Raw genomic sequence first — 21,222 nt, forward strand, 5'->3', positions numbered from 1 at the left:
TTTTAATTAAGGAAATTAAACATTTCCTTTGTGACTTCTCATTATTTAAACAAGGACTTTCTTGGCAGCATGTGAGATGGTCACTGTTGTGACATGTGCATATGGTGAATACCTGACTGTAATCATGAATAGTCAGTTTGCCTTGTGATGCCCACTGTTTGTGTCACAGATCATAGATTACCTGCTGGGGATGCTTTAACACATTAGCATTCAACTTTATCATCTGATTTAGCCTCTATTTGTTTTTGATCAATTAAACAAACACACAGATGTTTCCTGTAAGTCAATCATTGATTTTTTTATTAATCATCCCAGCCAGTTCAATGTTGATTATTATACACAGTAGTATTCAGCTTTTTATCAAGAATATTAACCTCACCAACAGTAGCAATAAGCTATTGGTAACTTTATTGCAGTATTGCTGCTGGCTGAGACAATTTGTAACATCACAACATTTCCGGATGATAGTGTTCGGAACAGGGATGTGGGGAGGATGTTCAGCTTTAAATAAAATGCGGAATACGCTACCATATTGGGATTTCGACTTCAAAGTAAAAGCACGGAGTAGCTTCGCGTCTGGAAAAGGTTTTAAGCTGCGTCCTTTTCGCCGTAAAGCGGGTCGAAAATCAAATTCGTTGGTGTTTTTTTTACGAACCAGCTCGTGAAATGTACAATTTGAACTATTTACGTGCACTTTATACCGTCTACAAACGTCTTAAAGCAGCGCTCGCTCTTATGTTGAAAGCAGCGAGGGGGCTTTTCCCTCGGTCCCACACGGCGCTCGTACGTCAGAGAAGACGCTCTTCTGATGTCAGAGATTCCCGGGGGCGAGGCGGCGCCGGCGCTATAAAGTCCTCCCGGTGCTGTGGATGGAAGCGCGGTGCTGATCCAGAACCACAAACCAGACGGGAGACAAAAGGGGGAGGAAAAAAAAGCAAAAAAATCCCAACAAACTGAGCTAAACCAAAACATGGTGAAGATCACCTTCCAGTCAGTTTCGGCGCAGAAGCCTGAGAAAGACCAGGATGTCGACAAGATCACTCTACCCCAGGCTCACGTGAGTTTGCGCATCTAATCTTTCCTTTGTTTTCGTGCTGTGACGTTTTTCTTCAGCACTATTATTATTATTATTATTATTATTATTATTATTATTATTATTATTATTATTATTATTATTTTATGATAGCAAGAGTAGATTCTCCTCTGCACGGGATATAACTCAGTAGATACGTGGTGCCTGGTCATGCGTTCTCCGGCCAGTAATAGGATTTAATTTTAAACCTTTAATCTTTTAATGTGCCTATATTTAAACGTATTCTAATGTGCAATGAAAGCCCTAATTTACTTTTGCGTTCTCTGTAAACTGTGCAATTTCTAACAACAGAAGGGCTGCAGCAGCTGCTTTGCTGAGGCAATGAGGTAAATTGTACAGCAGCACAATGGGTCAGTGCATGCCAGTGTCAGTCTGAGGATGTTGAGATTACATCATCTCATTCGGCCAGCCTTGAGGACACTGCAGATAATAGACATGTCTGTATAAGTGTGCATCACAGATGGATGTGACTGACAGTCCTAAATACAGTATGTACCTATAATATCTTCCAGTTCTTATTTGCACGTTTACCTCAAGAAAGAAAACTGAGGAAACAAAGAGAGGGGGAGAAAAAAAAAAACCTGCTGCAATTCCTGGAGTATTTGTGCCATTCACAGCATGTTATACCATTTCAGTCCTACAGGGATTGAATCCGTCAGGATGAGTAGTGCAATAATTCCTGTTTTTTTTTTTTACCTTGTACTTTGGGTATAGCTTAATTCATAATATACTAGACATATACTATGTGTTTGCAATGAGCAAGAGTTGACCTGAAAATAATTCATGGATACATTAAGAAGAAAGTCTTAGAAGAGGAACTGAAGATGGAAACATGTCAAATCTATCTCATCGATAGATAGATAGATAGATAGATAGATAGATAGATAGATAGATAGAGAGAGAGAGAGATAGGTCACATTGGCTCTGCCTCCGTTCTTCAGTCTGCCCCAGTAGTAGAATACAAATAGATATCAGGCACTGAATAGTCTTTTTTTCAATCCCCTCTTCTTCTCCCACCCCACTTTGCACTGTAAAAGCTAATGACGTACCAGTCATCAGCGAAGACACCCCTTTTCGTCTGTTTGTTTACGTCAGCTGAAGGATGTCAGAGGCGGAATGGGCTTTGATTGGCCAAGACGGGAGGTGAGGCGTCAGAGCCGATACGCAATACGTGCATATCTATTAATACGTGCCCCCACCTTTGCCGAGGGACCCCTCTTCTCTACGCAGCCATCCTTATTTATTTATTTATTTTTTCAATCCCACTCGGTGAGCCGGAATTTAATATCAGCAGATATGGAGCATTGAAGTAGGGGTCCAAGAATAAACCCAGACGGCCACGTGCCAACATTTTCGTCAGAGGCTGGCACCATCTGTTCTCCCCTCTTCCGCTCTCCATGGCAACAGTAGTATGGGAGAGGCAGAAGGTTGGCCGAGAGACCGTGGGCGGGCATCTGGCATGCTTCACTCCAGTCCATCCTACGTCTACCAGATCTCCTCGCCTGACTAACAGCTTGGCAACTGCCTCTTGTCAGAATTAACTCTGTTACAATTCAGACTCAGCAAGGAAGAGGATGGCTCTGTGAGCTGTCATAGAACAAAAGTGCAGCTTTGTGTGCGTTTACTGAGCAGCTGTCTAACCAGTCGTCTTTCCTCTTCCCTTACAGGGGCGGCTGGTTCCTCCCGGGAAGCCCAGAAAAGCCTTTCCAGTGGGCCTGTGCTGCCTCGCGATCGGCCTGGTCATCTTCGCTCTGGGGCTGGTGCTGCCTTCCATTTACATCTATCGCTTCTACTTTATGTCCCAGGTTAGTTGAGTTAGTTGACGCCCAAAACAAATCTTACCTCGGATCTGGACAATGCAACTGAAAATGAAACATGCTGACTCAGCTTTGTTTTTTGTGACCTCACAGCAGATCCCGGAGGACAGCTTATTCCACTGCCGGGTCATCTACGAGGACTCTGTGTACGCTCCCCTGAGAGGACGCCAAGAACTGGAGGAGAACGTGGGCATCTACCTTGAGGAGAACTACGAGCAGATCAGTGTTCCCGTGCCTCATTTTGGGGGCAGTGACCCAGCAGATATCGTCCATGACTTCCAGAGGGTAGGCGATAAGAAGTCTCATCCTCTTATCTAGACTCGCCGCATTTGAGTGTTTAAGACTAAATGATATTTCTTCTTGATTCATTCCAGGGCCTCACAGCCTATTACGACATCGCCTTGGACAAATGCTACATCACTGAGTTGAACACAACCGCCGTGATGCCTCCTCGCAGTCTGTGGGAGCTGCTTGTCAATGTCAAGGTGAGCTTTGCAATCGATTTAACCCTTGCCAAAGAGCAGCAAGGACATTGTGTTCCCTCTTTACTGACTGCTTTACCTCTTCGTCTCAGCGGGGGACGTACCTTCCCCAGACGTACATTGTCCAAGAGGAGATGGTTGTGACCGGCAGGTTGAGGAACATGAGGCAGCTGGGCCCCTTCATCCACAGACTCTGCTTTGGCAAAGAGACGTACCGCCTCAGACGTCGCAACCAGCGCCAACGTGAGTGAGAGTTTGCAATAAATTATGCGCAGTATTTTCCCCCCGGTCACTTCCGCCTAGTTATCACCCTCTCTTAACACCAGACAATGTGAGAATGTGAGCCATGCAAGGAGGGGTCACTGTGATCCATCTGCATCAGAGAGTTCAAATTTGCTGTGTGGGAGAATCGGAGAGCGACCAGAACCAAATCGAGTCTTCCTTCTGAGCTCTTCAGACAGTGTGCAATTTGCTCCTGTCACAGACATTTGTGTGTGTGTTTTTTTATGTGTGTGTGTTATTGAGTGTGGGCACTGCCTGGGAACTTCCTCCTGCTACGTGACTCACTCGTAGTGCAGTGGACACGTCCACACATTTGTGGAGGAGGCAGTGATGCGCATGAAAGATAACTCTGGCGTCGCGTCCCTCCGTTGGTGTGAGATCTTTTAGAAATGATGCTGCAAACTTCCCCCTGAGTACATATATGGATGAGACTGGTGCTGAATCAAATAGGGCACCCGAGGCATGCCAGCAGCACTAGTAATATGAGGAGTTTCAGTGCTGAGCAGATTTTTCTCAACGCGTCTTTGGTTTCTCTCTCTTTCTGTGCCTCTTCCAGGTATCGAGAGGCGTGAGACAAAGAAGTGCCACAGAATCCGTCACTTTGAGAACACTTTTGTGGTCGAGACCGTCATCTGCGACCGACTCTAAAATCTGAGGCGGAAATCACAGCCATCCGACACTGAAGCCAATTTCAAACCATACCTCTTGAATTTCTTATGCGTTATGCTGCACTTTAAGAGCAAAATGTTGTCCTTTAGTTTCAGTTTCAAGAGTTTTTGTCTCATCTTTGCTCTTTTCATTGTTAATGTCTTACGTTTTTAATTCAGATTGTACATGTGATGTGTTTGGATTTATCTGTGGCTTGTCTTGTAGAGCAGGAGATATTAATCTCAGTCAAATCAGAGTCAGTCTGTGACAATTACATCAGAAAACCCAGACTCGTTCTTATTTTGTTAATATTTGTTTGTTGGTCATTTTTTAAAAATTTAATTTAAAGGGCAAAACATACCTCATGTAGTTAAGATGTTAATTTTGCTTGTTTATATCATTAACGAGTTGTGTATATAACTGATCGTTCCTAAGCAATATATGTAAATATATATACTGTAAAATTTCTTCTTAACATCACATTGTTACATGCATAGATTTTTATCAAGACTTGTTTTTGTGAGAGGTCACTTATTTATGTTTTTTTTTCCTTTGGTATCACACTTTACTACTCCTGGGGTTATATATGGCTGTAGACTGTAATTAGTAGCAGTGCTGTAGAGGGACAAAAGGAACCAAAGTCTGCAGTCAGTGATGCTACGCGTAGTTGTAAAGAATATAATATTTATATTGAAGAGTGCTTTATAGTTTAGATCACTTACTGTAGATGATATCAAAGGCAAAAAACGACTTCTTTTTGCTCTTCCTCCTCTTCACTCAGACTTTGCTGTTTGTCTTTAGCTTTCGCCTCCTCTCTCCGTCCTTTCTAACTTCCCTTCTCTACATTGTTGACGAGTCTTATCATAAATAACATTTTTAGGTGTGTTTATGATGTGTATGTGCTCATATTTCACTGTTTTTGACACTTTATCTGACTGTACAGTCCAAATTCTCTTGTAAGATCTCGCTGCTTTAAAAATAAACAAATCAAACTTTCTTTGTCTTTTGGCGTTTTCTCTCTATCGGTGAAGCACATTTAGGATCCCCTAAACAATTATTGGCTCATCTCTTGACGATGTGCACAGCAGCATAAACAAGCATTTATAAGAACTTCAATTAGACTGAATCTAGTTTTACCTTTTAAGCCCAGATTTTCTCAAAAGGTGTCTCTGTGATCTAATTGAAAGGTGAAGGGAAAAAGCTTCTAAATCTGAAAATTACATTTTTGTGGGCACAATCAGAAATGAAGTGCTTGGAGCAACACTATCAAAGACCTTAAGTATAATCACTGTCTTGCCGAAAGCCATTCACATAATCTTAATTCATTTTTAAAAAAGGCCTTTTATTTTTATTCTCAAATTGGAAGCTCTGAATCAAAAGATAACTTGAGTGTCTTGAATTTCTTTTTTCTTTTTGAAAAATATTGTTGGGCTCACATTACCCATTTACTGAAAGGCAAATATGCAACAGAAAGCTGCTATATCTGCTTTTGAGATTTGCTTTTGCCAAGTTCTCAATATTTTCGGTTTTGTGGTAAGTTTTAATTTCAGAGTTGTTGATCCTTATGCCACATGTTGATGCGCAACCTGGGCAAGGAACTTTACCCGACATTGTCTAGTTGTCTGTGCAACAGTGCGCGAATTTGTGCACATTTATGAGTGTGTCTCTGGTGCAAAGTTTATTAGAAAGGCTTGAGAAAAACTCAGCCCATTTCTCATTTTACTATTCATGCCAACCTCCACATTGTGTTACTGTGGGCAATGAGTCATAATGGCCTATCTCCACAAATGTCGCTAAACGTACGCCAATCCACAGAACAAAGTCACCAAAACATTATTTTGTACAGTCAGACATATATTGTGAACAGGCCTACTTAAAATACAATATAATAAATGTCGACATACCTGATTAGCTGCAAGCAAGTATACCTAAAATGTACTTCATTTATGTCAGAAAACGTCAGAATATAAAACTAGAGTCAGTTATCAAAAAAAAAAAGAAAATGCATGTGTAATAGCCTTTTTGTTCCAAAAATATATTTGCGAAATGTTGTTAAAAAACTAAAAATATTGTGGGACAATATGTACAGGATCCTGTGTACAGGATGTTTGGATGTATTGTTTGCACAACTAAATCATCTGTGTTAAACTCATTCAAGGAGTCTATCATTTTTAAATGGGACGTTTCAATGAGACCAAAAGACAAGAGGATATCGCTCTGGTGACCTCAGGATTGTAGATTTTGTCACGTTGTTTTGCACCCACTTAGTTTCATTTTACGACTTACGGTCATGGTGATCAGATAAATGTCTGTCATCGGTCTTGACACAGTTACAACTGTTTTACAATTTTAGATACTTTTACACTGACGGTCGATGTGTGTCTGTTTAGATGGTTGGAGACTTTCTTATAACTATTTCCCAACTCACAAAATTCAACACAAATCTGCCTCATTTGAATAACATTAACTTCTTTTCCCTCCTATTTTGAAGAGCATGGATAGGAGAAGCAGCCTCTGCCTCATTATATTTATAACCCAGATGAACTGGACTTATAAGAAATTTATGCTAAAAATGAAATAGCGTTCTAAAACTACTTCAATTTTTCTCCTGCTGAATAGGTGTCCTTATATTAAAAGTTGGTTCCCTCAAAACATGCAGTTAAAACATGAATTTATCTGTTTCCATTTCTACCCAATACATATCGAGGGCGCTGTGCGATCACAATAGAGTAAAACGAAGTCACAGAATCCAGCAAAACAACCTTCTGTGGTTCCCATTGCAGTCTGTACATTTGTGGCTTCGATGGTTTGCTGACTGAAGGGTTTAACACAGTCACTTAACTACAGGTAGCTTCAGTAACAGTTTCAGAAAAAGGGTGGCGAATTTATTTGAAAATCTATGCCTTCCTGTAAAGTCAAATTGTTTAACAATTACCTATATTTGAACCACAAACATGATATGCTAGCTTTTTAAATAATTTCTGAGAAATGTATTCTATGATCGCATAACAGCATTTTCAAATAACTTTGAAACTGGCAGACGTCTCAAGTTGTCATGTTAAACAAAAGTGTTTTGCCAGCACAAACACTTTTGTTATTGGTCGCATATAAATAAAACTTTTTCTTCTAAGTGTTTATGATGTCGACCCATAACTTATCCGGTAGCTCACACAGAAGACCGACTGTCATCAACAAATAGTTTTTAGCTATTTAATTAAAAACTTTAAAAGCCCAAAATTAAAAAGTTCTATTTGAAGTGAATTATTTTAACATACATATTCATATTAATTTTTTAACTACCAACAAGCAACATATAAAATTCACTAAGCTGATGGATAAAAAAAAAGAAAAAAAAAAGAAAACATTACTGAATTTCCTACCGTAATTTTCTTTCATTTTCTTTTGCTGCACCAGCTTTTTCTTTTCAAATAAAATTGACATATTTCATTTGAATTTTAGGGGAGTTTAATAATTAACATATGATTTGTTTATTGCTGTGTCTCAGTCCGACGGTAATTGTGTAACTAATGCGAAATGAACAGAAACAAAGCTTTCTGTCAAAATTTATTCCAAACAGACAAACACTTAAGAAGATGTTTATAATCCCAACACAATACTCTCTATTATTTAAGGCTCAGTTTCACAGTTATTTCTTCCGTACTACTTAAACTATTTGTTATATACAGAAAGAGCAAAAAATAAAAATAAAGTCAAAAATGTTTTAGCTATTTGTTAATGGGTTAATGTTGGTAACCAGCTAGCATCAATAAATGTTTATTGCATTGTTTATCAAAACCACAGATGAATTTGGTGTTGCCGTATTGGAACATCATGAATAAATATTGAGACGCCTTCATTAGTGTGCCTTTGACACTTATTTAGTTACATAGAAGATTAAATAAATAAAATCTATGGTTATTCTTTTTAAAATATCGAACAAGAAATAGTCTTCCCACTTGGATTACTTGTTCTTTTTATGGCACATGTATTCATTTAGACAGTTGACCAAAAGTTTAATAAGCATATCCAATGAAATAATATTGTTTGATATTTGTCAACTGTGATTGTTTGGTCTTGTTTTAAGGAATTTTTCTTTCTTTCTTTCTTCCTTTTTTTTTCGCCACTGTTCTTGAGAATCAAAACAACAAAGCTCTGCAATAACACGCATGTGGCAGATTTAAAATGAATCATACCACGAGTCAGTTTCTCATCAGGGAGTGAGATAGAAAGTTTTCTCAGCCACCTCTAAAGAAAAAAAAACCCTCTTTTCATCATCTGTAGTGGAAGTTTTCTTTTCTGCTGCCCGTACTTTGGTTATTGGCGTTCTTTGAGGTTACAGATGCATCAGGTGGCTTGCTGCTCCCGCTCGCTGGTCAATTTTCATTGCAGGTTGACCTGGTTCACTTCCTGTTGCGTCAAATGCCAACCTAACTTTTTCAAGAGCTACTTGAAAAAGCTCTTGTTTTACTGGCCAGCTCAGAAAAGAAAACAGAAACAAAAACAACAACAAAACAACAGTGAACATGACCCAGGTCGTCGCACACAAGTCCTATCTTTAGCTGTTGCTCTCAAGCATTCAGACCTCTGAAGTGCTGGAGTTTCCTCTCCTTTGGCTCAGTCTGGACATCCTGAAGTTGTTTTTCGTGTTTTTCACCTCGTCAGCTATGAAGTAGTAGCACAGACCATCCAAGCAACAGGTGATGTTGGACAGACACATGGCCGTCTGTAAAAACATGCTTATACTTTTCATGGAGATGCAGTCCTTAATCACTTCCTGGTGTACCTGAAGGTATGCGCAAAAGTTGAATATTGTTATATTCAACTGAATGATATACTTTATATGTTCTTAAATTCACACATAATTTCATACATTTTTGTATTTATGAAGGCGTCACGAGTAGTTAATGCTAAAGACATAATCCTGAGGAATATCCTTTGTAAATAAGTATTTTGAAAATACTTATTTACAAATAAGTAAATAAGTTGAATACTGTGTGTATTCTTTCAAAAAAGAATACACACAGTGCTAGTGTTCAATTTAATTTGTATATATTTATCATATCTATAGTTTGACAGTTAATATGTATTTAATGGCTATGGTCGTACTCAGAACAAATCTCTATTAATTTACATAAAATGTATTTATGTGCTTTTATGAATATCATAATAAAATAAATGTGATTCTAAAAGCAAGAGTCGCGTTGACATGTATAACTATTTTTCACACAGAATCAAAGGTCATTGACGCCTGCATGGGCGTAATTTGAAATCTCACAAGGAAGAAAGGAAACACCCAAGAATGAGTCATTTTACAAGTGTCTAAAATAGTAAAGCTGTAAGTCTTCTGGTTTGTCATAAAGAAAGGTGGTGAGACAAAAACACTTCATGTGCACAAAACGTTAATCTTGTCTGCTAAGATAAAATAGCTTCCTTTGACATATCCTTTGAATCAAATCTTGATTCGATTAAACATTGTCAGCTCTGTCGGCTGTCACTCAAATGATCTTCTGTACGTTTAATTTTAGATATTTACTCGCCAAGTTTACAGAAAAACATCTTGAACTCCATCTCATAGAATCAGAGTTTAGTGATGTGCGTTTTACGGCTAAGTTCACGCTGTTAATGTAAAAGTGTGTCTCACCAGGAACTGCAGGAAGATGGCCAGGTGGCTCGGAGTGAACGGCACCAAGAAAGCGCACAGGCCGCTGTAGATGATCTTGACGCAGGCCTGGCTCTTGGTGCTCCGCTGGCCGGACTCCTGGAGGGTCCAGATGATTTGAACTGAACAGCACACCAAAATGAGCGCAGGCCCCAGGAAACCAAATATTTGCAAGCAGATGATCACTTTGGGACTCCAGCCATTTCCTGAAAATCGGTGGAAGCAGTGGAAGTGTTCGTTAACTTTTGTCCTCAAGTTGAAGGTGACTGGAAAGATTGCAGTAAATGTCAGGACCCAGACCCCCACACAGGTGAGGAGAGCCGCCTTGGGGGAGCGCAGCTGCTTGGCTTTGAATGGGTGACATATTGCCAGCCACCTGTCAACCCCTATGCACATGATCATGTAGATACCGCCATATGTTCCGACAAAATAAAGGTTTTCCAGAAATGAACAAGCGTGCTGGAATTCCTGCGGCCACATCTGATATGCAGCATGCATTTTGAAGGGTAGAGGCAAGAGGAGGAGGAGGTCCATCAGAGCCAAGCTTGTCATGTAGATGGTTGACTCAGTCCACTTTCGCAAGCACAGGCAGTAAACCAGCAGGGCCGCCAGATTAAAAACCATCCCCACTATGAATATGGGAATGTAGATGACGAGCTCCAAGTATTTCATTTGATCGTCCACCTCTTTGGTTGAGCAGTTACTGCTGTTGTTGCTGCAAGGAGACAGTTTTAATTCAGTTTCATCATCCATCCCAAGTATTTTTCAAATTAAACATTTCACTGTGAAAGTTTCTTTGAGGTGAATATGCCGTTCCAGTTCCCACACTGAACACTGAACATAAACTACGTCAGTGAGGCAACTGAAACTTCTCAGATGTGTGGGTATGCGAGCTGCGGGCTTGCTTTTTGTGTTTCTGCCATCAAGACCAGACACAACGTAGCATGGGAACTTTTTACATGCTACTACTTTCATCTAGATTGGTGGTGCTATTTTGAATCAGAGTGAACAGAGATCTAGATTGAGGTGAGTTCTAATTTGCGGTGGAAATCACCGACACTTCAGTGTTACGAATCTGCAGAATCATAATTAAGACTTTATTGAGTGCGTGTTTTCATCAGGAGTCGCATCGAGCCTTAGACTGACGCTCAGTGGAATACACAGAGGGACTGATTTCCTGCACTAGTCTGCTGACAACTGCTGTGGCTCAGCAGTTGGCACAACAAAGTTATTTTTAATCTAAGAAGAAAAGTGAAGCATTCTATCAACAGACAGATCTGGAATAAATGTATAACTAATTTGTGGTGTTTACTTAGTTTAAATGTTTAAAATTAGAAACCATAGGAAATTATTCTTGCAGAAGCAGCATACCAAGGTGACCAAGATTGAGTACTTTTCAAATATATATATACACAGAATTTCTTAGACCATTAATCTTGCTAAATTAAGTCTTTTGCATGTAAATTCTTACTAACTATGTAGAAACAGTTCCGTCTACCTTCCGAAAACATCCCAGCAGGTAAATACAGCCGTCCGCTGCTACGCATGAAGAATTTTACTTGCTTTGTTTATAATGTAACAGTACAGTAGAAAATTGAAATATAGTCTTGCTCTTACCTCATGATTGTCAAAGAGGAATTTTGGTGTCTCTTTCTGAGTGTCTCTGCTGTGCCAGACAGCTTCTGCTTTTCTGCCTTTTGTTGTTTCATCACCACTTCCTGCGTCATGCCACACATATATGTTTGCTCAGATGTGTGTGTGTTTTTTTAAACTGAACTTGTCCAGCAAGTCTTAAACTGCCACACTTGGTGCTGCCAATGTAAACGATCACTTACAAAGTGACAAAAAGATAAAACTGTCTGCACAGATGGAAAGTCTAGTTGCCAGTAAATGTGTTTTAGATGCCACTTTTCTCCTGCCTCAGCCTATTGTAAAATGCGTTACTCAATTGTTGGTGAATTTTTTTCCACTCTTTGTTGGAGAAAAAAAGAGATCATACAAAAATGTACTTCATATGCATATATATATATCTACAGGTATAGATATAGATATGTATACATAATTAATCTGGAAAGGACATTTCTATAATTTAAATTGCTGTTTATTTTCAAGAGGAGCTTCCAAAGTATTCAACCATATCGTGCACACTTTACACTGAAAACCACAAAGCTCGACCAGAAGTACCAAGCAGTTATCTCAAACCAGCAACTTGAAGTCAAGGTGTTTTCAGCTGGATCAAAGTGAGGAAACATTGGTTGTTAGTAAATGACACTGGTTTCCTATGAATTGTTATGCTTGTTTTTTTTTCCGTTTCCTCAAACTGGAATTTGCATCTCTGCATAGCTTGTTATTTTGTTCTGTTAATATCGAAACATGTGAGCCTTAAACATTGAATATTTCTGTGTATCAGTTCACGTATGCTTTCATCTTTTCTGCTCAGTTTTACCTTCATCTTTGAACAGAAATGAGTGATACAGTGTGGAAGAGGCCTCACTGTGATTTCTGTTTGGGTACAGGGGCTGGCATTTTGTCTGCAGCCTCCCATATCAAAGGGAATGACTGAACTCTGAGCTGAAAGTGACTCTGAGAAGCTGCAGAGGCAGATTTTTGACTGTGATTATATTTGAGGGTTTCCTGGTTTCAAGTGTTGAAGTGACTTGACTGAATTTTAAGTGTGAGAATTTCTCTGCGCTCCTGTTTAATTGCCAAAAGATGGATGTCTCAGCTTCCTAAATCAAGAAGACGGAGTAAACATCCTAACTTTGAAGCTTCATTGAAGGTGAAGCTTTAAGAATGACCTTCTCTTCAAAAGAAGCTAAGAAACTTCTTCTATGTAGTGAGGTGATTGTGCTCAGCACGCTGCCATCTGCTGCTGTGAACCGGGTACTGCAAATGTTCTTTGGTTTATTAATCCAAATTCTGATTCACTTAAAAGTGCTTAATTTTGTCCATCTTTTCTTTCAGATTGATATTTTTTGCATTTATTGACTTATTTCATTTTGGACAATCAAACAGACTAAATTTGACTGGACTATATTCTGATCTATCCCCTATATTTCTGGATAATTGGAAATCAGTTGGAGCAGTTTGCTGTACAAAATTCAATGATATGACAGATGTTAAATAAATAAGTTGTATTGAACCAAAAAAAAAAAAAAAAGAATCAAACTATTTCTATGGACAGTCATAAAAACTATTTTTGTGAAACAGAATAATAGAACTTTTTGTATATTGCACATTATTCATTATGTTTGTATGCTGGTTAGATCTTTAACTGATTTATGGTTTGTTTCCATAAAAATTGCATTTGAATTATAAAGTGATTATTTTATAATCACTTTATAAAATAAAGTGATTATAAAATAATTATAAAGTGATTATCTTATAATCACTTTATAATTCAATAATAGTTATTAGTTTTGCTATAATTCTGACGACCTTCTGTTTTTGCATTCCTACAATTCACAGGTGCAGTACGTCATGGTGCAACTGGTGGATCCTTGGTTCACTTTTGTCTCCTTCATCGGTCCTTCTGCCATTATTACTTAAAAAAAAACTTTTTAAAATGATTTAGTTATTCTCATTTTACTTCTTATCTCGCTACTTTGCTTGAAATGTACTTGTGCATCACAGTATTGCTGTGACGCCTAGGTTTATTTGAAATACATTTAATTGAATTAAAACAATTAGGAATAATCAAATAATTAAAGAATGCAAAATATTCTCTAGAATTGTTGATATTCACTTGTGATATGTCAAAAAAAAAAACACTCACCAGTCAAAATCTTTCATTGTTTTTATATATCCAATGAAAAAGAAGTAAGTGACATCTAAATGGTTGGCTAGAAACTCTGAGATAAATAGAAAAAAATACCATGTTAAGGAGTTGAACAGAACATTCATCCAAAGTCTGATTTTATATTTACTCTACAGAAACAAGATGTAAGAAGTTATGGAGAACAAATAACACACTTTTATGAGTATAATTACAAGAAAAATAAAAAGAGCACAACCGACAAACACACCATCTTGCGATAAGCACTGGTAGAGCCAGCCAGTATTTATGATTCATCCACGCCGAGACGCAACCGGGGTGTTTTATTTATAGTTGACGGACCTGCCACAATTTCTAGCTTTCAGGCTACAAAGCATCTCATCTCAAAACGAAATATGAGGGGGCGAGCTCAGGGTTTGATGAGAAAGACAAAAGACACACACACTCATGCAATTCAAACACGCGTACACGCACGCATACAAAAAGGGAGATGCTTTCTTTCCCTCTAGGAGGCTGTGAATTTCCTGATTGTGATGACGATGAGTGCGAGGAGGACTGATGCTCCCAGGAAGACCGCAACAACTATGGCAGTGATGGCACCTGGTCCCAGCACTCCTAAACACGCAGAGACACAAACATTAGCTTATTTTAAAATGATAATTAAAAAATAAATACAAATAAAAAGAATGATCAAAACTAACTGGCCTGATGGAAATATATTAACTCACTCTGATTGTTTTGGAAAGCTCAAGTTCAATTTCACTAGCCACAACAATAATGCAATCAATGAAATTATTTTTGACAGAACCTATCTGGAAACATGACATAAGTTAAAAGATAAAACAAAAACAAACATTTTTAATTTAGGTTCATATATACATTTCTAAGCCATCATCCACCATCTTAATTTTTAACCTTCGTCTTCGTCCAGGATCGGAGGCTGTGTGGAGTCTTCTAAGTCCAAGGAATAAGTCTGTCCTGGGTTGTCCAGGAAATGGCTCTTCGTTGTGACGTCAGTGACCCACACTGGTGGGTCTCCAGACATGGCATCCTGGTGGTCCCTGCTGGATAAGGCAGAGTCCAACACTGTCTCTGCACAGAGAAGGTGGAAAAAAAAATGACAACACGAGCTTGTTCAGCCAACTGCAGAACTCATGATGAGGTACATCTTTATGCTTTTTTATGGCCTTTTTGTCAGCTCTGGGTATGAACAGCAGCTTGCATAGCCTCTTCTGTAACTCTTTAAACAGTCGGTTTCTTGTCTAGACGAGCTCTGAGTATAAACGTGTCTTTGTGATGGACAGACAGTTTCTCAGGTTGACCCACAGGTAGCCTGGTGCTTTTTTTTTTTAAAGGCTCCACTAAATTTCCGAGCAAACAAACAGACTGAAAGCATCAAACTCTGTGCTTCTTCCTTCTCTTTCTCTCTCTGCCCGTCCAAATTCGGTCTCGTCTTGACATTCCTCTGCTTCAAACACGCGACTTTTCACACTTCGGTGGGAGAGGAACAAAAGCTGTTTCTCTGAGACACATTTTGATGTTTCCTAATGCAACATTTAGAGTTATGCTTATGAAAATGTCAAGATAAAGGGTAAAAATAATTAACCTTAATGGTTTCCTGGTTGTGGTGTTTACCATCGCTGCAGTAGACAAACAGGAAAACTTTGCTCTTAACTCCAAGGGAAACGTGGAAAAGTTTTAATCATCCCAACTGAAAAAAAAAACTTTCAGACACTAAGTAATTAACTTCTCCAGTTCTTGACTGCACGCATTCCAGCGCAACCATAATGAAAATATATCTGCGTTCAGCCTGTAGTTTCTGTTGAACGGACTCGCTTTTTATCGCATGATAATTCATATCCTTAGTCAGAACCAAATGGAGGAACTAAAGTGCGTGACTACGATGGCATAAAGATTTTAAACGAGATGTCAGATGTGGCATCTGCTAACATTCCCAACGTCAACTTTTGATGCGAGTATTTTGATGCAGTCGTGTTGACTCTGAGCTATGAGCAGCTTCCTGTCCTGCGGCTGGCTTTGGGTCTGGAGGCCCAGGCTTGTGGCCAGTTCAGCCATCAATGAGGCCTTCAGCCGACGACACAAAAGGCAGCTTGTGCGGCCAAACGGACCAGCAGGCTTCAACCAGTAACAGCCGGACAGGCCAAAAGCAGCTAAAGCCTCTGCACTGGATGTCAAACAAACTTTTTTTAAATTTTTTTTATTAAATAGACCCTGTGTGTTGAAATGGCTTCTGAACTTTATGACTGAATGGAAGCATAAAAGACATTAATCAAATTATGTTTTCCATACTTTCTAGCTGTTTGTTTTTATGAGAGGAGGTTTACTCAAAACTTTCAGTGGTGAAATAATTTAATTCAATGTGTCATCAACCCTACATGTATTTACTCGCGCAGTTGGAGGTCAAATTAACCTATTAAATATTACAGATGAAATGCAAGATGTAAATTTCTTCAAAATTACACAAAATTATGATGTTCATAACTGTGTAACTTTAAGCTGTTTTCAATTCTTAATCACAATCTTTGAAATTTGGTATATTAACAAATAACTGCTTAGGAAGTTATTTCCCCAACTACGTCATTCTCACTGGCCAGCAAATGTCTAGCTTTTAATTTACTTGTTTTAGTGTTTTTACCGTCTTTTCAGCAGGTTATCTACTTTCTTTTCATCATGGTATTGAATTCAGTATAAAAGATGATAAATTGTTGATAATTACTAAATGTTAAGGTGATTTAAATGGTATTGAAACTGGTGTATGTATATATATATTTTAAGTGCATCTGTTTAGTTGCTTATTTACTCCCATTTACCAATTTTAGGCATGTTCATGTCCTCTTTTGATAACTTAGCCCCAAAACTCATCATGAATTGTAACTAACCATAGATACGTTTTTGCCACAGTGGCAATTTTAGTTGTCTTTAGTTTTAGCTCGTTAAACTACTTTGTTGTAAATGTTAGTGTGCCTAATTCCAAAATGTCACCATCATGTTTAACTAACGTAAAGTATCTCTTGAGCTATGTGTTTAGCTTTGTAGTTGATTATAATCTAGCTATAATGTCTGTAAAAGAAGGCGTTTTACTGAGTTTGAATGGACATCTGTTTATTTGTTGCATTGCAGTGTGTTTTGTCTTTATTCATAATGTCTGGTTATGAACTTGTTTCCAAATGGAAGCACAAAGTCAGCTTTGATTTTAGCTATTTCAACTTGCTTTTCAGATTGCTCAAAATATTTTTTGCTTATAAATGTACATATTGTTTTGATAACGTTATGCTAACTACTTAACATACTTAACAGCTAACTACTCTTGACACATTTGCGCCGCACAACAACAAGCGCAAGCTGTGCAAGTTGTTGTGCAGCGCAGGCTGTCTAATCTCAGCAAAAGCACTAGAAATTGCAGATTTAACAGGGATTATGTTCCACTTGTACAGCACTTTTCTTCTTCTTCTGACACCCACACAATTTTGAGATCGGTATCTAGCTCTTGATTTTGTTTTGCAAAGTGAGAAAAGTAGATAATTTCGCCAGCATAATTAGATTCTGATTAGATTATGGCCCAGTTTGCCTGTTTCATAAGCATTCTCTGGATCACGCAACCCTTCCCCTGACACACCTTACAAATCAAAAGTTATCACTTGGCAGACAGCAAGGGAGGAGGATTTCAGACAGTGGAAACACAGAAAGCCATTTGTTGGTACCTCTGGGCTCCTCCATCAGGATTTCACACCGGCCAGAGAGATGACCAAGAGTCCAGACAAGGGTGTGTGAAAACTAACCTTAGAGAGCCTTGGAAGTACAAGCGATGCATCCAAAACATAGAACTGGTGTCACCGTCTGTCCCCCACATTCACCCTTTTTTAACTATCACATGTTGTGGTAAAGTTTTCCATAAAAAAATATGGGATTCATTGTTCATATTTTATTTGAAAAAAAACAAAAAACATTTGTGTTGTAGATATGGAGTGGCAGATCCGTTTTTTTGAATGGTAATCATAGCTGGAACTTGGGAAATTATTACACTGTGTTGCCTAAGATTTCATTGCATATACAAGATGTCGGTTCCTCATGCTGAATAAACAGATGAGGCTTGGAAGTCACACTATATCAGATATTGTGGTCAAGTCCCGTGGCATTACTGGATGGCAGCTATCTGTGCACATGACAATCATGACACAAGAAAAATCCCAGTAAGAAAAGAAAAGTGAATGAGAAACAAAAACTATCCATTTCAATGATTCTATCCATCACAGATTAGATTGTTTACCAAGAATATACATATATGTGTGTGTTTTTTATTAGGGTGACATGGTAAAGAAAATACTTTTTCCTATGCGTACAAGTTGATGCTGAGCTAAATGTTTCCCACGTTATAAATGTCTCTAAAATATCAACTGGTGGCAATCTGAATCACTTATGCTCAGGTTCAGCAAGAGGGAAGTGATTTTTTTTTTTTTTTAAAGCTTCATACGAACATCAGGCCTCATGAAAGCAACTGAGTCATCCTGGCTATCACAGAGCAGCTTTCACAGCTTTAAAAACCACATCATTTACTTCTGTCGACGCACGTAAGGGGGCGCGTGAATCGAAAGAAAGGGGCAAAATTCACACACTTTCAACTTAAAAACGGCAAAGAAAAACACCTGTAGTGTAAGAGAAAAGAAACTTAGCAAACTCTTAAAGGGCTAATCGAAAGGCCCTTTAAGACCATTATGAAAAAGGCAAAACCATTTTGTCCTTTTAGTACATTTTCCACTTAGCATTTCCAGAAGGAGGACAAGTGCCCTCCTGATCACCAGCATAAAACAATAACGGAAATAAGGTTTACCTGTGTGTGCAAGAACTGACAGGAGGCTGAAGAGGACCAGGAGAACCCTGCAGACGCTGCTGCGAATCATGGCAACTGCAACAGTTGAGCGTCTTCAAAACGCCTCGGGCCGGAGCTTCCAGCAAGTCGCTGACCCAGGAGGGGGAAAAAAAGAGGAATACAGGAGGGCCGTAAAGGGAGAAAGGTCTTGAGGTGAGGCAGTGAGAGAAGAGGTGGGATTAGGTGTGTGCAGGCCTATCCGGACAGTGTGCACTCTGTGGAAATGCACAGGGCCAACCCACCCTAAAACACCTCTGAACGAACAGTTCGCCTTGATGGGCAAACATCTGAATAGATGAATGTGTGCGGATTAAATCACAAAGATTTCTAAACAAAATTGTACACATTCAACCTCGAAACAGATACAGCTGACTGAAAACCAGCAACAGACGATGGAAAACTTAACTTACACTATCTTATCAGCTATAATAACTCAATTTAGGTCAGTGGTTCCCAAAGCGTGGGGTGCACAGTGCCATTGCGTGGGGGACGGTGGGGGTACGGGAAGCGGTGTAGATGTATGAAAAAAAAAAGTTACACAAAAGTGTTTCACTGTAAAGATGGTTTGTAGTGTTTTGTTGCAACCTGAAGGGTGAAATAAACTTCAGTGGAGTTTGAAAACAAAATATCTGTATAAGTTTGTGGTTAGTTGTGTGCCCAGATTATTTTTTTTCCATTTTTTCAGGGGATTTTAATCCAATGGGGGGCCAGATAATCTTTGGGAACCACTGATTTAGGTAACAGAATTGTACGTAAACTGGTCAATACTACATACAAAACATCTGAGCTAAAAGACAATTCTCCATGAATCAGTCGACAGCAGTTGTTATTATTCATCCTTGTATGTCAAACCCTGTAAAAGTAATGATATTAATATCTACTTCTATAAGTTTTTGTTGCTTTGTAATGTGCTCCTGAGACATTGGATTCATTTTTGTGTGAGCGTGGCTTTCAATCAAAGCCAGAGCCAACAATGAAGCCATCTCTGGCTGTATGGGGCGCAGAACAATGCTGCACTGCCCCATGTGGAGCTGTGCATCGATAATTAGCTAACTGGACTAAGATAAACATAGTCAGCTATGCTTACAAGAATGACAAATTTGACTATTTCGACATATTTCCAGGCCGGAAGAACAGAGTCAGTCATGCTGTCGATGTCTCATACTGACTCTTAACGACTTGAGAACAAATTGAATTGAACGAAAGAGATTTCTCAAATTTTCCCTGGAGCAGTGTCATTATTGACAAATTAATGGCCAGTTTTGGCAGATGCACACACATATCCATATTAAAGTGTTAGGCCAGGACGTTTTATGTTATTAAGTCTGAGTCAGAAAAATGTGTGGAGATTTGCTAGTTCCTTTTGTGATTTAAATATAGCCTCATTGAGAGCAATTAGCAATAAAACAAGAGTAACTTCATTGCATTTTCAGTCTCCCAAAAATATTCCGACTCCTGGAGCCTCCAAAGTGGCATATTACTCCTAGAAAAAAAAAAAACAAAGCAAGAACTCTAGCCCAGATATTTGTTAATTAAATTAACAAATATCAAATTGTGTAGATTTAATTACACGAGTGCAATTAAATCTAAACGTAAACTTTTAGATACATTTCTATTGTCTTTATTAGACTGAATGTGTCACTTCTAGATAATTTCTTAATCTAGCTTTACCTCAGATAGCATCTGTGTCTCTTATCTTGTCCTGTCTCAGAGTAAAAGGAAGCAGAAGTAAAGAGTGTAACTGTGCACGTCTGATAACTACATTGAGTGAGGAACACCCACAGCTCTGCATCAGAGCTTTCTTACAGTGTAAATGTTATCAGCTCTGGGGTTAGCGCAGGAAACTTGAGGTGGCTGAGAAAAATGTACCTGAACTTTTTTAATGTTTTAATAAAACATGTATATATTTTCAAATGTGTGGCAAGTTGAAAGTGATTTGTAAATGTTACTGGATCATCTTAAACTCCACAACAAAATTGTGCCTTTATTAGCCATTAATGGTTGAACTACACTTTACCAAATGTAAATATTTCACATCATTTTCGGAGCATCTACTCGTGTTTTTATTTTGTGCTTGTTAGATCCTCTTACTTTATTTCTGTGAGTGTGTTGAACTTGTGATCCAGCCAAATACACGCGATCCCTTTTTGGTAGGTCTGGTAAAGTACAGCTGGTTAAAGTTCAGACATTTGCTTAGATTACAAATGTAGTTGCTGACTTTGGCTATGTTTATACGTTGTAGGTGATGGATAAGCTTCTTAGTTTTGAATAGTTTTCAGGATTTGTGCAGAAATCAAGTAAAGTACACTTTTCTGCATTTATCAGTGGATAGCACCATTTTTAAAGAGCACATTTCTACCTTTCAGCTTTTGAAAACTAATAGTGGCTTAATTACTAAGTCAATGAGAAAATATAAATCACACAGTATTACATGTTTTGTACTGTGTATTATGTAATACTACGTATTATAAAACTACAACATAATTTATAGCCAACTTTATATAATCAGGTCAAAATATAGCAATTAGTGATCAGTTATCTTAACTTTTAATCAGTTTATCTTGCTACTTGTTCTACA

At 38.5% G+C, this 21,222-nt stretch overlaps 3 protein-coding genes across 3 annotated transcripts; 1 reads left to right on the forward strand and 2 right to left on the reverse strand.

Annotated features, from left to right (window-relative positions):
- Window positions 1-828: 828 nt before the first annotated feature.
- Window positions 829-5,318, forward strand: itm2cb (integral membrane protein 2Cb). The gene is made up of 6 exons (XM_055033845.1): window positions 829-1,057; window positions 2,761-2,898; window positions 3,004-3,195; window positions 3,285-3,395; window positions 3,485-3,635; window positions 4,231-5,318. Exons 1-6 carry the CDS (start codon window positions 971-973, stop codon window positions 4,320-4,322), a joined length of 771 nt encoding a protein of 256 aa, XP_054889820.1. The 5' UTR covers window positions 829-970; the 3' UTR covers window positions 4,323-5,318.
- A 2,615-nt stretch (window positions 5,319-7,933) lies between these two features.
- Window positions 7,934-11,674, reverse strand: LOC129362104 (G-protein coupled receptor 55). Its single transcript, XM_055033447.1, has 3 exons — window positions 11,599-11,674; window positions 9,964-10,696; window positions 7,934-9,105 (listed from the first exon to the last, which is right to left on the reverse strand). The coding sequence occupies exons 1-3, from the start codon at window positions 11,601-11,603 to the stop codon at window positions 8,899-8,901; spliced, it is 945 nt and encodes a 314-aa protein (XP_054889422.1). The 5' UTR covers window positions 11,604-11,674; the 3' UTR covers window positions 7,934-8,898.
- Window positions 11,675-13,759: 2,085 nt separating this feature from the next.
- On the reverse strand, window positions 13,760-18,888 carry snorc (secondary ossification center associated regulator of chondrocyte maturation). Its single transcript, XM_055033383.1, has 3 exons — window positions 18,606-18,888; window positions 14,672-14,848; window positions 13,760-14,371 (listed from the first exon to the last, which is right to left on the reverse strand). The coding sequence occupies exons 1-3, from the start codon at window positions 18,673-18,675 to the stop codon at window positions 14,262-14,264; spliced, it is 357 nt and encodes a 118-aa protein (XP_054889358.1). The 5' UTR covers window positions 18,676-18,888; the 3' UTR covers window positions 13,760-14,261.
- Between the last annotated feature and the right edge of the window lie 2,334 nt (window positions 18,889-21,222).

This window comes from Poeciliopsis prolifica, unplaced genomic scaffold (genome assembly GCF_027474105.1).
Source record: "Poeciliopsis prolifica strain line A6 unplaced genomic scaffold, Auburn_PproV2 SCAFFOLD008, whole genome shotgun sequence".
Taxonomy (NCBI): domain Eukaryota; kingdom Metazoa; phylum Chordata; class Actinopteri; order Cyprinodontiformes; family Poeciliidae; genus Poeciliopsis; species Poeciliopsis prolifica.

Bases quoted from the DNA above. Each gene is read 5' to 3' on its own strand.
- itm2cb (XM_055033845.1), top strand. From the start codon at position 971: ATGGTGAAGATCACCTTCCAGTCAGTTTCGGCGCAGAAGCCTGAGAAA. The intron at 2,899-3,003 runs GTTAGTTGAGTT...GTGACCTCACAG, and splicing joins GCTTCTACTTTATGTCCCAG to CAGATCCCGGAGGACAGCTT. The intron at 3,396-3,484 runs GTGAGCTTTGCA...TCTTCGTCTCAG, and splicing joins AGCTGCTTGTCAATGTCAAG to CGGGGGACGTACCTTCCCCA.
- snorc (XM_055033383.1), bottom strand. From the start codon at position 18,675: ATGATTCGCAGCAGCGTCTGCAGGGTTCTCCTGGTCCTCTTCAGCCTC. The intron at 14,849-18,605 runs GTAAACCTTATT...TTCTCTGTGCAG, and splicing joins GTCAGTTCTTGCACACACAG to AGACAGTGTTGGACTCTGCC. The intron at 14,372-14,671 runs GTTAAAAATTAA...CTGCGTGTTTAG, and splicing joins GATCCTGGACGAAGACGAAG to GAGTGCTGGGACCAGGTGCC.
- LOC129362104 (XM_055033447.1), bottom strand. The intron at 9,106-9,963 runs GTGAGACACACT...GCATACCTTCAG, and splicing joins CCATCTTCCTGCAGTTCCTG to GTACACCAGGAAGTGATTAA.